Raw genomic sequence first — 13,157 nt, 5'->3', positions numbered from 1 at the left:
TTTTGAAAAAGGGGATAGAACTTTCAGTCTACAAGTCTGGTTTCTTGTTATGCTATGCAGTTTTAGCTCCAGTGAAAGCCTCATATAGGTTCATATAGGATCCCTGCCCAGAAGCTACCTTGTTTGACAGACTCATTTCTTTGTCAGATGGATAACAGTTTGGGGGAGGCCTAAAGAGCAGCAATTTAGCCTGCAGCTGAAGCAACACTCCAGCTTGCAGCTGAATTAGTGGTATCAATGAAAAAAAGGGAACAAATCCAAACATGGTTATAAGACTCACTTGTGAATGTATGGATTGGTTTGGGGATCAATAGTAGGAAGGAAAGGAGTGACTTACTTGGGGGGGGGGTGGGGGGGGTCAGGGAAGTTGGAAATACTCCTGCTCCCCCAGCACGTGTCCTTGTCAACTTTGAATTTCCCTAGATCTGGCCAGCCGGGCTTATACGTACAAGGCTGTATGTTTCTATGAAGCTTCTGGCAATATTATTCTGCTTCTATTAAATCATAAAATAGGTACCTAGAGGCTTGCATATGGATTTGATATCTTAAGTATTTTTCCCTCCTCAAGCGATCTGTTGTTTGTAGTTATAATTACCAGCTATAACTCACTGAAAATTCTTCAATTTGAATCACTGAAGCTCACCTTGCTTATTTATACTACAGAATTCCACTAAAGAGTAACAAGCTGAAAACAATTGCTAAGAACCAAGGTTTCATCTCAGACTACTACAACATGAAAACATGATGAATAGCAAAAACAGTTTTGCCCCCTCTGATAACAAGATCCTGAACAACTCCACTGCCCCTTAACATACCAAGAAAATTAACTATATGATAAGAAAGTACTTAACCAAAAACAATTTGATGAATAGAACTTCCTTCCATTGCCTTGGAAAGGTCTTCAACTCCATTAACATGTAATTTTCCACGAAGACTGTTGTTTCTTAGGCTATAGTGCACTGAATTATTATTCCAGATAAACACTGCTGGCAAAGCTGAAACAATAAAATGCATATGAAGAGGGCCAGCAGGCAAATAGTCTGAAGTAGCATGAAGGAAAAGGGAAGAAAGTACCCATGTTTCTGTTTCTTCATTGTAAATAGTTAGGAATAGTCTTCTTTTATCATTGATATCTGTCGCCTCCATTAGAACTCCAACTTCAGGTGGTCGAGAACCATATGATACTGTGCTAACTTTTACAGTGTCAGTTTTTATAGTTAAAAGTACAGATGACCAATCAGGTATTCTTAAATGTTTGGTATATGTGGCTTCCTTAGAACTTAACAGATATAAGCTGCTGTTAGTCCACACAGCAGCTGAACTTAAGGTACCTCCACCCTGTAAAATAAATTGAAATATACAAACATTAATAAAAGTGGGCTACAGTTTTGTGAACAGAAGTAACACCTTATTTGCAGAAATCCAAGTTTCCATTGTACTTTCTGTGAGATAATGTGAAATTAAATATTCTGAAATACAATGTGGTCAACACTACAAAAGTTCTAAATCAAAGTACATGAATATGGCATCTAGGACCAAACAGGACTAAATTTGATAGTCCTCAAAAACAGACTCATGGATCACAACTACATGATTAACCTGCTTAGTTAATTGCCACTGATGTTGGCAGGACACTAACTTTCTGTTCCCTGAAATCAGCTTTAACTATATTGTTCAAGGCTTATGGTCTCTGTTGAGGTTCAACTTCATGAGTGATTAGCACCAGGTAAAGCTAGCCTACTTTTCTTAAAGGACAGGTGTATGGTGCACTGGTAGAAGCTCTTGAACTCATTCTGATCTTGGAGACATTGAAGAATGGCACAAGTTGGGACGGTGTGAGCTTCATTGTTGTCTAATGCTACACTGGAGGCCTTGGTGGGGGAGACAGGTGCTGTCATCACAGGGAAATAGGAAATCTTCCAGGGCAACATGCTGAAGGCAATGAGAGTTAGTGGCTATACTTTGTTATTGCTAGGAATCAAGCTTCTAGTGACAAGAATCACAAGTTGAGAGCTTATTTTGTTATAGTCAATTGGCTACAAATTCTATTGCACAGGGTTTTATGTACTATACAATATCTTTGAAATGAAATATGTTTACCAATGGAAAAAGTTTCGAAATGGAAAATCAAACACTGAAAACAATTAGCACTTCCTTGTATCATATTGTGACCTTCCACCGTGTGAGGTACACTTATGTACTAGTGTGATCAGCAACATCACTAGTGATGTCAATCAACACAGAATGTACATTTGATGTCACTGTTGAAAAATTGTATAGGAGCAGGCTGTAATGGGTGGGCATAGGCCTAGTCCTGTGCAAGTTAAAGACCCTTTCCTTCCTTGAGCCAATAATAGGCATTCCACCACTGTAGCCAGCTATGTAATCTTCAGAAATGGTGCTAATGTCTTCCACTTTCCAGATAAGAATTTGGTTGTTCTTTGGGGCGTACACCAATCCCAATCTCAGATGCTTATCTTCAAAGGTAATGTTCATCAGAGTCTCCTGTGCCAACTCATCACTCAATGCTGCCCCAAAGGTAGGCACTACTTGAAGTGGCAGTTCCTCATGGGGGAGATAACACTTTTGGAAGTATGGTTAACAGTAAGCAGCAGTGGATACTCTGAAAACAAGCAGCTGAAAGTGGAATTGAAAAGGAAAATAAGAAAACACAAAGAGCATGAGAAGGAATATGAGAAGAGAATGGCAGGTAACATGAAAGGGGACCTAAGAGTCTTCTATGACATGTAAAAAGTAAGAAGGTGGCAAGAGGAATAGTTGGACTAGAAATGAAGGTGGTGCATCTGCATCCATAGCTGCAAACAAAGTAAGTGTTACCAATAAAGAGAATGCTCCCAAAAGTGGAGGTAGTAAAAACTGATATGGTACTAAAAAGGATGGTTATGCTTAAATAAGTCACAAGTTTGAGATGGGATGCATCCAAATTTGTTCAGGGCTTGCCATAACCTTTCACCTTCCCTTGATAAAAGACCAAAGAATGGTAACTGTCTGATGTAACACACATGTTCAAAAGGAGGAAAGATGTACCTACAGGCAACTACAGGTCAGTCACAACATTGGTTTCAAAGAGCTTTCAGAAAATCTAATCAGAAAAGATATTAATAGAAATTTGTAGAAGTTTGAACTGACATTCACCACAGACTTGATAAAGGCAAATCATGTTTTCTAACAATTTTTTTGATGAGGTAATGAGTCTAATTCACTTTCAGAAGGCATTTGATAAAACTCCACACAAAAATGTGATTAGCAAAATTGAGAATTGTGGCAAATAACTTTTTCTTTAAGCAGGAGGATTATAGACAGTGGAGTTCCCCGTGGTCAGTGGTGTGTGTGTGTGTGTGTGTGTGTGTGTGTGTGTGTGTGTGTGTGTGTGTGTGTGTGTGTGTGTGTGTGTGAGAGAGAGAGAGAGAGAGAGAGAGAGAGAGAGAGAGAGAGAGAGAGAGAGAGAGAGAGAGAGAGAGAGAGAGAGAGAGAGAGAGAGAGAGAGAGAGAGAAATTATGAAAATTCCAGATGTTACAAAGCTTGGAAGTGGAATAAAATAGTGAATGTCCTGACTGAATGGGTAGACAAAAGCCAGGTGAAATTTAATACAGAGAAGTATGAAGTGATGCATTTTGGCAAAAATAACAAAACAATATTGAGAAAATGCCAGAGTTTTAAAGGATATGTGTCTATAATGCAAAAAGATGTATTTCACTGTGTGTTTCAATGTGCATGTGACAAATAAATAAATATCTTATCTAAATCTTTCAAAGTGGAAGGGCATTTTGAACAAGTAGAGTGACATGCTGAAAGACTGATTAGTACAGCATATGGGATCCTAGATTCATAAACAGGGACACTAAGCATGAAAACACAAGATTATGCTGAACCTGTAAAGACAATAGTTAAGTCACAATTAGAGTACAGCATCCAATTCTGGTTGTCACATTTACTGTAAGTTTCCAAGGTCTCAGAGAGTTTGCAGAAAAGATTTATAAAGTAATTGAAGATTGTGGGATTTCCACTACTAGGCCAGGATGAAGAACACACAAAATAGGAGCAGAAATAGGTCATTTAGTGCCTTGAAACTTCTCCACCATTCAGCACAATCATGGTTGTTCTTCTGCCTTAACATCATTTTATTTCCCTATAGCTTGGTTCCTCTAATATCCAGATATCTATCATTTTTAAAAAAAATGTAATCAATGACTATGCCTCTGATGGAGAATTCCAAAGGTTTACCACTATCCGAATGAAGGCATTTTTCCTCGGTCCTAACCAGCATATCCCGTATTTTGAGACTGGCTTCTTGTTTTCAACTACTCATTTAGGGAAATCCTCTTTCCCACGTCTACCCTGTGGAGCTTTCTAAGGATTTTATATATTTCAGTGAGGTCACCCCTCATTCTTCTAATCTCTGGAGAATAGAGATCAAGCCTACTCAGTCCTGCCATCCCATAATTTTGTCTGGTGAATCTTTACTGCACTCCCTTTATAGCTAGTATATTATTTTTTAGTTAAGGAGATCAAAATTGTACACAATACTCAAGGATTGGTTTCACCAAGATCCCACGTATTGCTATATATACATCTTTACTCTTGTAAGGGTCAAGAAGAATGCATTTTCTTTCCTAATTATCTGCTGTACCTATATTTTAGCTTTGAGTGAGTTATGTACAAGGATAACCAGGTCTCTGTAAGAATTAAGATTTTTCAAACTCTCAGCATTTATAAAAACCCAGTATCTCAGTTTTTTGTCCTAAAGTGGATAACCTCACATTTCCCAGATTATACTTCATCAGCCATGTCGTTGCCACTAACTCTGTCTCTTCATCACTACTCACACTCCCAATTAGATTCGTGTTATCAGTACACTTAGAAAATGACATTTGATCCTCTTAGCCAGATCTTTGAGACAGATTGTGAATAGTTGGGGCCCAAGCATTGACCCCAGTGGTAGCCCACAGTCTAAATACACTAACTCCACTGGTTTTCCCCTCATTTACTCCACTGTTCATCTTCAATGAATTCCTGTAGACTGACTAAACATAATTTTCCTTTCATAAATCCATGTTGATCTGCTCAATCAAATTATCTTAAAATAACTTTATTTCTCATTCTTTGTCAAAGATTCCAGCAATTCTCAATTACTGACGTCAGGCTAACAAGTCAGTAGTTCAGTTTACTTTCTTGCTCTTTTCTTAATTAATGTGATCACATTTTCTGTCCTCCAATCTGCAGGAACCATTTCAGAATCTCTTGTACTTTGGAAAATGATAACTAGAATATCTACTACTTCCATAGCCACCTCTTTCAGAATACTGGTTGTAGATTAAAGTCCCTCATGATGATTGCATTATCCATTACATGCATCTTTAATTTCCTTATTTTTAAAATGCCCAACATCATTACTACTATTTGCGAGCCTATAAACAACTCCCTTCAATATTTTCTATCCATTGCTGTTTCTTTGCTACACCCATACTGATTCTAATTCTATATCATCATCTGTTAAAATACGATCTTTTCTAACTACTGTACTGATATTGTCCATTATTAAAAGTGCCACACCACATTCCTTGTCTTTTTACCTGTCCTTTATAAATGTCAACTACCCTAAAATATTTAGTACCCAGCTTTGGGCACCCTGTAGCTATGTTCCTGCAATGGAAATTAAGCCACAGATTTACAACTATTTGTGCCATTAACTTATTTACCTTGTCGTGGATGCAGCATGCATTTACTGTATATACTTTGCCTTTAGATTTGGTCTTTCAACTGATTTCTGTTCTTGGACCTTATTTACTGCTTACCTTTGTTTCTGCTGTCTTTTTATTTTGATTACTACATTTCTAACTTCCATTTTGTTTTGTTTTTCTCTTTCTTGAATTTCTTCTCAGGTTTTCATTCTGCTTCCAAGCTAGCTTAAATTCTCCTCTAAAAGCACTAGTAAATACCATTGCTAGCCTATTGGTCCCGGTACCCTTGAGGCTGGGACTATTCTCGTTAGAGCAAAGAAGTTTGCTCGGACACTCTCCTAAGGATCTCTTGCAGCAATGTTCTAGGGGGAAATAATTGACCTCTGACAACCACAACTACCTTCCTTTGTACAAAGTGCATCCCCAGCCACTGGATTGTTTTTCTTGATGCCCATTGATTTCAGTTTTACCAGTGCCTTGATGACACAGTTGGTCAAATGCTGTTGTGACATCAAGGGCAATTGCTTTCACTGGACCACAGCTCTGTAGTCCATAATTTAGACCAAGACTGTGATGAGGTCTGGAGCAAAGTGTACCTGGCATTTCTAATCCCATTCCCCTGCTAATATTCCCAGTGATTTATTTTCCTCACCAGATCCTACCACTCACTTACACCCTAGTGACCTAATAACCTGCATGTCTTTGGGATGTGGGAGGAAACCAGAGCACACAGAGAAATGCTATGTGGTTACAGGGAGAATATGCAAACTCCACACAGATAGCACCAGAGATCAGGATTGAACCTGGGTCACTGGAGCTGTGAGGCAGCAACTCTACTAACTGCACTGTTGTGTAGCCTTTGTTATTGGTGCCATTTTATATCATTGTTGATGATCGCCAGCTCCATTTTGGTGAAAGTAGGTTGATTGAGCAATAATTAGTCAGTTTAGATTTTTGTGAACAGGACATAACCTGGGCAACTTTCTACATTATCAGGTAGATGCCACTGTTTTAACGGTACTGAAATAGTTTAGCTATAGGTACAGCTGGTTCTGGAGCACAGGTCTTCAATACTACATCTGAGAGGTTGCTTGACCCCACTGCTGGAATGCAGGCAGACTTGCTTCTTGTTTTTTTTATATAAAGAACTGACCAAAAAAAACACTGCTGAGCATCTCTAGCATTTTCTATATTTATATAAAAGAACAAGACAATGGATGCATGTTCTGGAAGGGCAAACGAAAAGAACAATGCATTTCTAATCACAGTGGCATCAGCGTCAAGAACGAACTGATCTGACATCTCAGCAACTCCATTGTGGGATTAGAAAGCGTCTCATAATCCTTCTTTCATTTTAACACAGAATTAACATATCACAGTCATCAGGTACATATGTTCCAACCCTGGAAGCTGCAGAAACACCTATTAAGTACCTCTTCTCTGACTTTGAGGGAAAAAGAAGCCTGAACTATATCCCAGAAGACAAACTGATCTTCCTGGGTGATTTCAATGCCAGAATTGGGTAAGGTGTAATTAGCAATGGTGGAATAAGGAAAGTTAATTCCAATGGATTCCTACTCTTGACAAAATGCTAGGAACACAGTCACATTACAAACAACATTCTTTCACCAGTGAGCCATGCACAAGACCTTGCAGCAAAACCCTCAGTCCAGGTGCTCTAATCTGTTAAATGTCATCCAAACAAGAGGCCACAAGAATCTCCAAATCACTTGCACCGTGACACATACTAATGACTGTTGGGACGACCACTACTCTAATCTCCATCAGCCTGGCCCCAGAGCAACGCAACAACAAAATCAATGTTAAAGGTCTCAGGCAGCACTTTACTGATGACCTGTTGATTCACAACCAACAGGAGCTTCAGTGTGGCCACAGTGATTGGACTGTCTTGAAGTCCACCATACTTAGCACCTATGAAGACACTTGTTTTTTCTACCAGAAAACACCAGGACTGGTTTGATAAGGATGACCAGGAGTTAATTAACCAGAAATGCACAAGGTTCTTGGACTGGAAACACTACCATGCTGCAAGGAAGAAGAATCAATTCTACAGGTGAAAAACGCCATGATGCTGGAGGAAAGCAGGTGGTCAACATTTCAGGCCAGGACCCTTCTTCAGGACTGAAGATAGGAAAAGGGGAAGCCCAATATATAGGAGGGAAAAGCAGAGCAGTGATAGGTGGACAAGAGAGGGGAGGGCGGGGTGGGCACAAGGTGGTGATAGGTAGATGCAGGTAAAAGACAGTGATAGGCAGGTGCGGGGGAGGAGGGGGGAGGAGGGGGGAGGAGGGGGGAGGAGGGGGGAGGAGGGGGGGAGGAGGGGGGAGGAGGGGGGGAGGAGGGGGGAGGAGGGGGGAGGAGGGGGGAGGAGGGGAGAGCAGATCCACCGGGAGATGGGTCAAAGGTAAGGAGAGAAAAAAAAGTGGGGTAGAAAAAAGAGAGGCAGGCTAGGAAGGGGAGAAAAGCAGCATGGTTGGGGGGGGGCGGTGCAGGGAAGGGGTGTGGGGATTACTTAAAGTGGAAGAATTCAATGTTCATGCCATTAGGCTGCAAGGTTCCAAGACAGAAAATGAGGTGCTGTTCCTCCAGTTTGTGCTTGGAATTCTCCTGCCAGTGGAGGAGGCTGAGAACTGACATATCAGTGATAGTGTGGGAGGGGGAGTTGAAGTGACTGGCAATGGGAGATGTTGATCGCAGTTATGGACAGAGCGCAGGTGTTCTGTGAAACGGTCATCTAGTCTGCATTTGGTCTCACCAATTCTGCAGGTATCTGAAGGCTGAGCAATAGAAACCTGTGACATAAACAATAGGTGGTGGTGGAAAAAATGCCAGGAGGTCTAGCGACTTGCTGATTACCACGGCATGCACAAATTCTGCAGCATGGTCAAGGTCACCAAAGGGCTCACGCTCCTGAAGTTAGGAATGGAGGTAGACTTATCAAGTACAAATACATTCAAGAACTCATTTGAAGAATCACCTTAAAGAACACTTCAACTGTGAATGTGGGCTTGATGTGGGCACCAATGACTGCACCACACAAAAGTCTATTGAATCCAGCCATACCGCCACACCTGACTGACAAGATGTTGAAAAGACCATATGCCAACTGAACATCAAAAAAGCCTCCGTAGCAGAAAATATCCCACTGAAACTTGAAGATCTACAGTCACAAATCCACAACCTTATTTCCCAAATCTAGGAAGAGGAGGACAAGCCTGGCACTTCAAAGATGTAATCATGCCCATCGTTCAGAAAGGAGGTAAACTTGACTGCAGTAACTATGGAGGGGTTCCTCTTCTGTCTGCAACAGGGCAAGTCACTGCTAGGATCCTCTTCCCAGAAAGCAAACAGCTGTTATTCAAATCACAGTGTGAATTCCATCCATGATAATACACCAAGCAACTACTCCAACAGAAACACGAGAAGCCATTGTACATGGCCTTCTTTGAATTACAAGTGCCTTTAACTATTAAGGGAGAATCCTCAAATTTTGCTGTTTGCAGATTTTCATCTCCATCTTACATCCTCTTCATGATGGCATGCAAGTGGTGATCCTATCCAACAGATTGACAACAGACCCAATCTCATTGCAAGCTGAAGAGGAAAATCATTGTCACAACCTTGAACTTAAATCTTTCTCTTTGTAGTTCTGGCTCTCCCCCCCCCCCCCCCCCCAAAAGCTTCTGTATGGTTCTGAGACATGGAATGCCGTCTCTGTAAAACCCTCCAAATCACTTTGGCAGGGTAAGTGAACTGATGTCAGCACCCTCTCCCAGGTCAACATTCACAATACTGACCCCCAAATTACACTCAATCAACTCTGAGGTGACTTGCACACCAGACACTTGAAACAAACTTATCCAAGTGCTGTTGCAGCCGAAGACTCAAAGATGTTCTCTAAATCTCCTTGGAAAAGTGCAATAATCCCTCTATTTCAACATCTGGGAATCCCTGGCTCATGAGCTCCATAAATGGAGGAGCAGCAACCCGATGACATTGAGAATGTTGTCCATTCTTTGGAAGCACACAGAAGCCCAGCATAAATGCTGGAAGTGCACCAACTTCAAACTACCCATCCTCCCAAAGCATCTCCAGCCTTACCAATGGCAGAATCTGCAGATGGCCTCATCAGCCACCTCAAACCACAGAAGTAGAATGGAAGCATATTCATAAGTAGCAGGACCACACATTAACTGGGCACCGAAAAAGTGGAATTACTTCCACTATAGCGCATGTCTGCATTGACAAGTGAGACTTGCATAGTAATATAGTGAATGGCAGAACAGAAAAGCTGTAATCCACACAAAGCTGTATGCTTAATCGCTAGAGAGAAGGAAACCGGTACTGCAACCTCTCTCATGCAACAGTAGCTGGGCAAACTGCAGTATTCAATCTCTGTCTGGTAATAGCCGCACACATGAAATAAGCAAAACCGTTTTCATCCTGTTCTAAAGTTGGATTATGGCTGAAGCATCTGGCACATTTCAGTGAGCATTTCCTTGCTGAAATGCCAATGACCTGGGCATTCTTTTCTGATTTTTAGGTGGGAGAACTGCAATTGCAATTTTCTCTACACCTTTATCCTCTATTCATTCTACTTATCAGGCTCCAAGTCAAATTCATGCTAATGTACTAAAGTCTGATAGCAGATGGTCATTGCAGAAGTCTTTAAGATGAACTCTTAGTCTCTCAATTTACCTCATCATGGCCCTTGCACTAAATTTGTCTACCTGCACTGCACTTTCTCTGTAACTGTAACACTTTATTCTGCATTCTGTTTTTCCTTTTTGTACTACCTCAATGTACTTATGTATGGAATGATCTGTCTGGATGGCCATAAGACAATAAGACAAAGGAGCAGAAGTCAGCCATTCGGCCCATCAAGTCTGCTCCGCCATTCTATTATGAGCTGATCCATTCTCCCATTTAGCCCCACTCCCCCGCCTTCTCACCATAACCTTTGATGACCTGGCTACTCAGATACCTATCAATCTCTGCCTTAAATACACCCAATGACTTTGCCTCCACAGCCGCCCATGGCAACAAATTCCACAGATTCACCACTCTCTGGCTAAAGAAATTTCTCCGCATCTCTGTTCTGAATGGGCGCCCTTCAATCCTGAAGTCGTGCCCTCTTGTACTAGACTCCCCTACCATGGAAAACAACTTTGCCAGATCTACTCTGTCCAGGCCTTTTAACATTCGTAATGTTTCTGTGAGGACCCCCCTCATGCTTCTGAACTCCAAGGAGTACAGCCCAAGAGCCGTCAACCGTTCCTCATATGATAACCCTCCCATTCCTGGAATCATTCTAGTGAATCTTCTCGGAACCCTCTCCAATGTCAGCACATCCTTTCTTAAATAAGGAGCCCAAAACTGCACATAGCACTCCAAGTGAGGTCTTACCAATGCCTTATAGAGCATCAACACCACATCCCTGCTCTTATATTCTATTCCTCTAGAAATGAATGCCAACATTGCATTCGCATTCTCTACCTGGAGGTTAACTTTTAGGGTATCCTGCACGAGGACTCCCAAGTCCCTTTGCATCTCTGAATTTTGAATTTTCTCCCCATGTAAATAATAGTCTGCCCATTTATTTCTCCTACAAAGTGCATGACCATACACCTTCCAACATTGTACTTCATTTGCCACTTGTTTGCCCATTCTCCTAATCTATCCAAGTCTCTCTGCAGACTCTCCGTTTCTTCAACACTACCCGCCCTCCACCTATCTTTGTATCATCAGCAAACTTAGCCACAAAGCCATTTATTCCATAATCCAAATCATTGATATACAACGTAAAAAGAAGTGGCCCCAACATGGACCCCTGCAGAACACCACCGGTAACCGGCAGACAACCAGAATAGCATACAAACAAAAAACTTTGCTGTATCTTAGTGTATTTGATAATAATAAACCAATTCTCCTTTCATTCCCTCTAAGTAAATCTGAACATTTCTAGAACCACCAAATTCTATCAAAATAATGCAATAACCAATGGAAGTAAATCAGCAACTAACCTTCAAGTAGCTGATTATCTCTTTAACTAGTTATGTCGGGGATCTTTTCTGCTCCTGAAAGCATTTTTGGCTATGCAATATTAACATAAGCCGGAGCACTGATCTCTGAGTAATAGCACCAACATTAAATCAGAGCTGCATACTGAATCCAGGCGACTCCTGCATTACAGAGGGGTTGCATTCCTAGACAACTGTCCGTATTGTGATTTTCTGTAACGCAAAGCCTTTTTTCCCCATTGAATCCCATGTTATATGTGGTCCTATGGGATGTCTTTCAATAGTAATGATTGCACTTGTGTGCAGTCTATAAGCAAGGGCATTCTGATTGTGTTGTAGGCAGAGAAGGGGTTGTCGTTTTAATTAACTAGGAATTATTAATAGAAGAGATTGCCTTGTCAGTTTCCAACGCAAATCTCTTAAGTGACCAGCAGCTGGAGACGGGGGCTGTTTGATTATGGCTGGGAAATTACAAGTAGACGTTTTGTGTGTGGAGACACAAGTGACTGCAGATGCTGTAATCTGGAGCAAAAAACCAACTGAAGGCTGGAAGGTGATGGTGATAGATAGATACGGATAAGAGAGGCAGATGGAACCAGGTAGGGGGAGGAGATGCCTCTGGATGTAGGTAGCAGCCTCGTTTCTCCACCTATCACCTTCCAGCCTCTGTCTCCATGCACAAAAATGAAGACATACACTTTTAAACACATACCAAAAAATGTTGTTTCTTTTGCATTTTGTGTTTATTTATTTTCTCCCCACATAAATTCTCTAAGAGTGAATTTTATTCTGCATTTCAAATTTTTGGACAGTGATTTGCGAATTCCGGAAGGGCAAATTTTCATTAACTGAACAGCTATAACACTGGGAGGGTGGGGGGGGCGGCAGGGTAAATGTTGAACTTCCTTCTCTCATATGCTTCAGTGAAAGAGTTTATAGTGTGGCCTTTGAATGTGCAAGTGTTATCTGCATGCTGCAGTTCAGTGATTGAAGTTGGGGTGATCTTGCTTCTGGAGTGGAGGCAAAGTAGCAAGGCTGTTTGTTCACGTGTAATAAATTAATCTGCTTATTGTATGATTTTCTGGTGGCCACTAGTGTCAGATGTGCTAACAATCTGATAAATATTGACTGTCATGACTCATGCTATAAGCAACAGTGATTATACAGGAACAAATGTGGAATCAACAAAATGGCATCAAAATTTTGCAATCTTTGACTAATTTCATAAGCTAACTCCTATTCATACATCACCAACTCATTTTTGTTCTTATTTATTCATATTACATCATGACATAGGCTGTGATCATTTGGTCCGTCAAGATTGTTCTAGGTCTGAACAATCCCATCAATCCCATTTCCCTACTTATTTTCCTGCAACTTATTCTCTTACACATGCCCACGAACACTCCTCAA

At 41.0% G+C, this 13,157-nt stretch overlaps 1 protein-coding gene across 1 annotated transcript in view; it reads right to left on the bottom strand.

Annotated features, from left to right (window-relative positions):
* The window catches only part of LOC127568022 (cation channel sperm-associated auxiliary subunit epsilon-like), an 85,148-nt gene that overhangs the window by 44,115 nt on the left and 27,876 nt on the right, over positions 1 to 13,157 (bottom strand). The window contains exons 9-10 of the mRNA XM_052011269.1: positions 8,480 to 8,634; positions 5,637 to 5,665 (exon numbers count right to left, since the gene is read on the bottom strand). Coding sequence (XP_051867229.1) covers positions 5,637 to 5,665; positions 8,480 to 8,634 — 184 coding nt within the window. The remainder of the gene's footprint in view (positions 1 to 5,636; positions 5,666 to 8,479; positions 8,635 to 13,157) is intronic.

The sequence above is a fragment of the Pristis pectinata genome, chromosome 3 (genome assembly GCF_009764475.1).
Source record: "Pristis pectinata isolate sPriPec2 chromosome 3, sPriPec2.1.pri, whole genome shotgun sequence".
Classification (NCBI taxonomy): domain Eukaryota; kingdom Metazoa; phylum Chordata; class Chondrichthyes; order Rhinopristiformes; family Pristidae; genus Pristis; species Pristis pectinata.
This window is presented reverse-complemented; position numbering and strand designations above follow the sequence as displayed.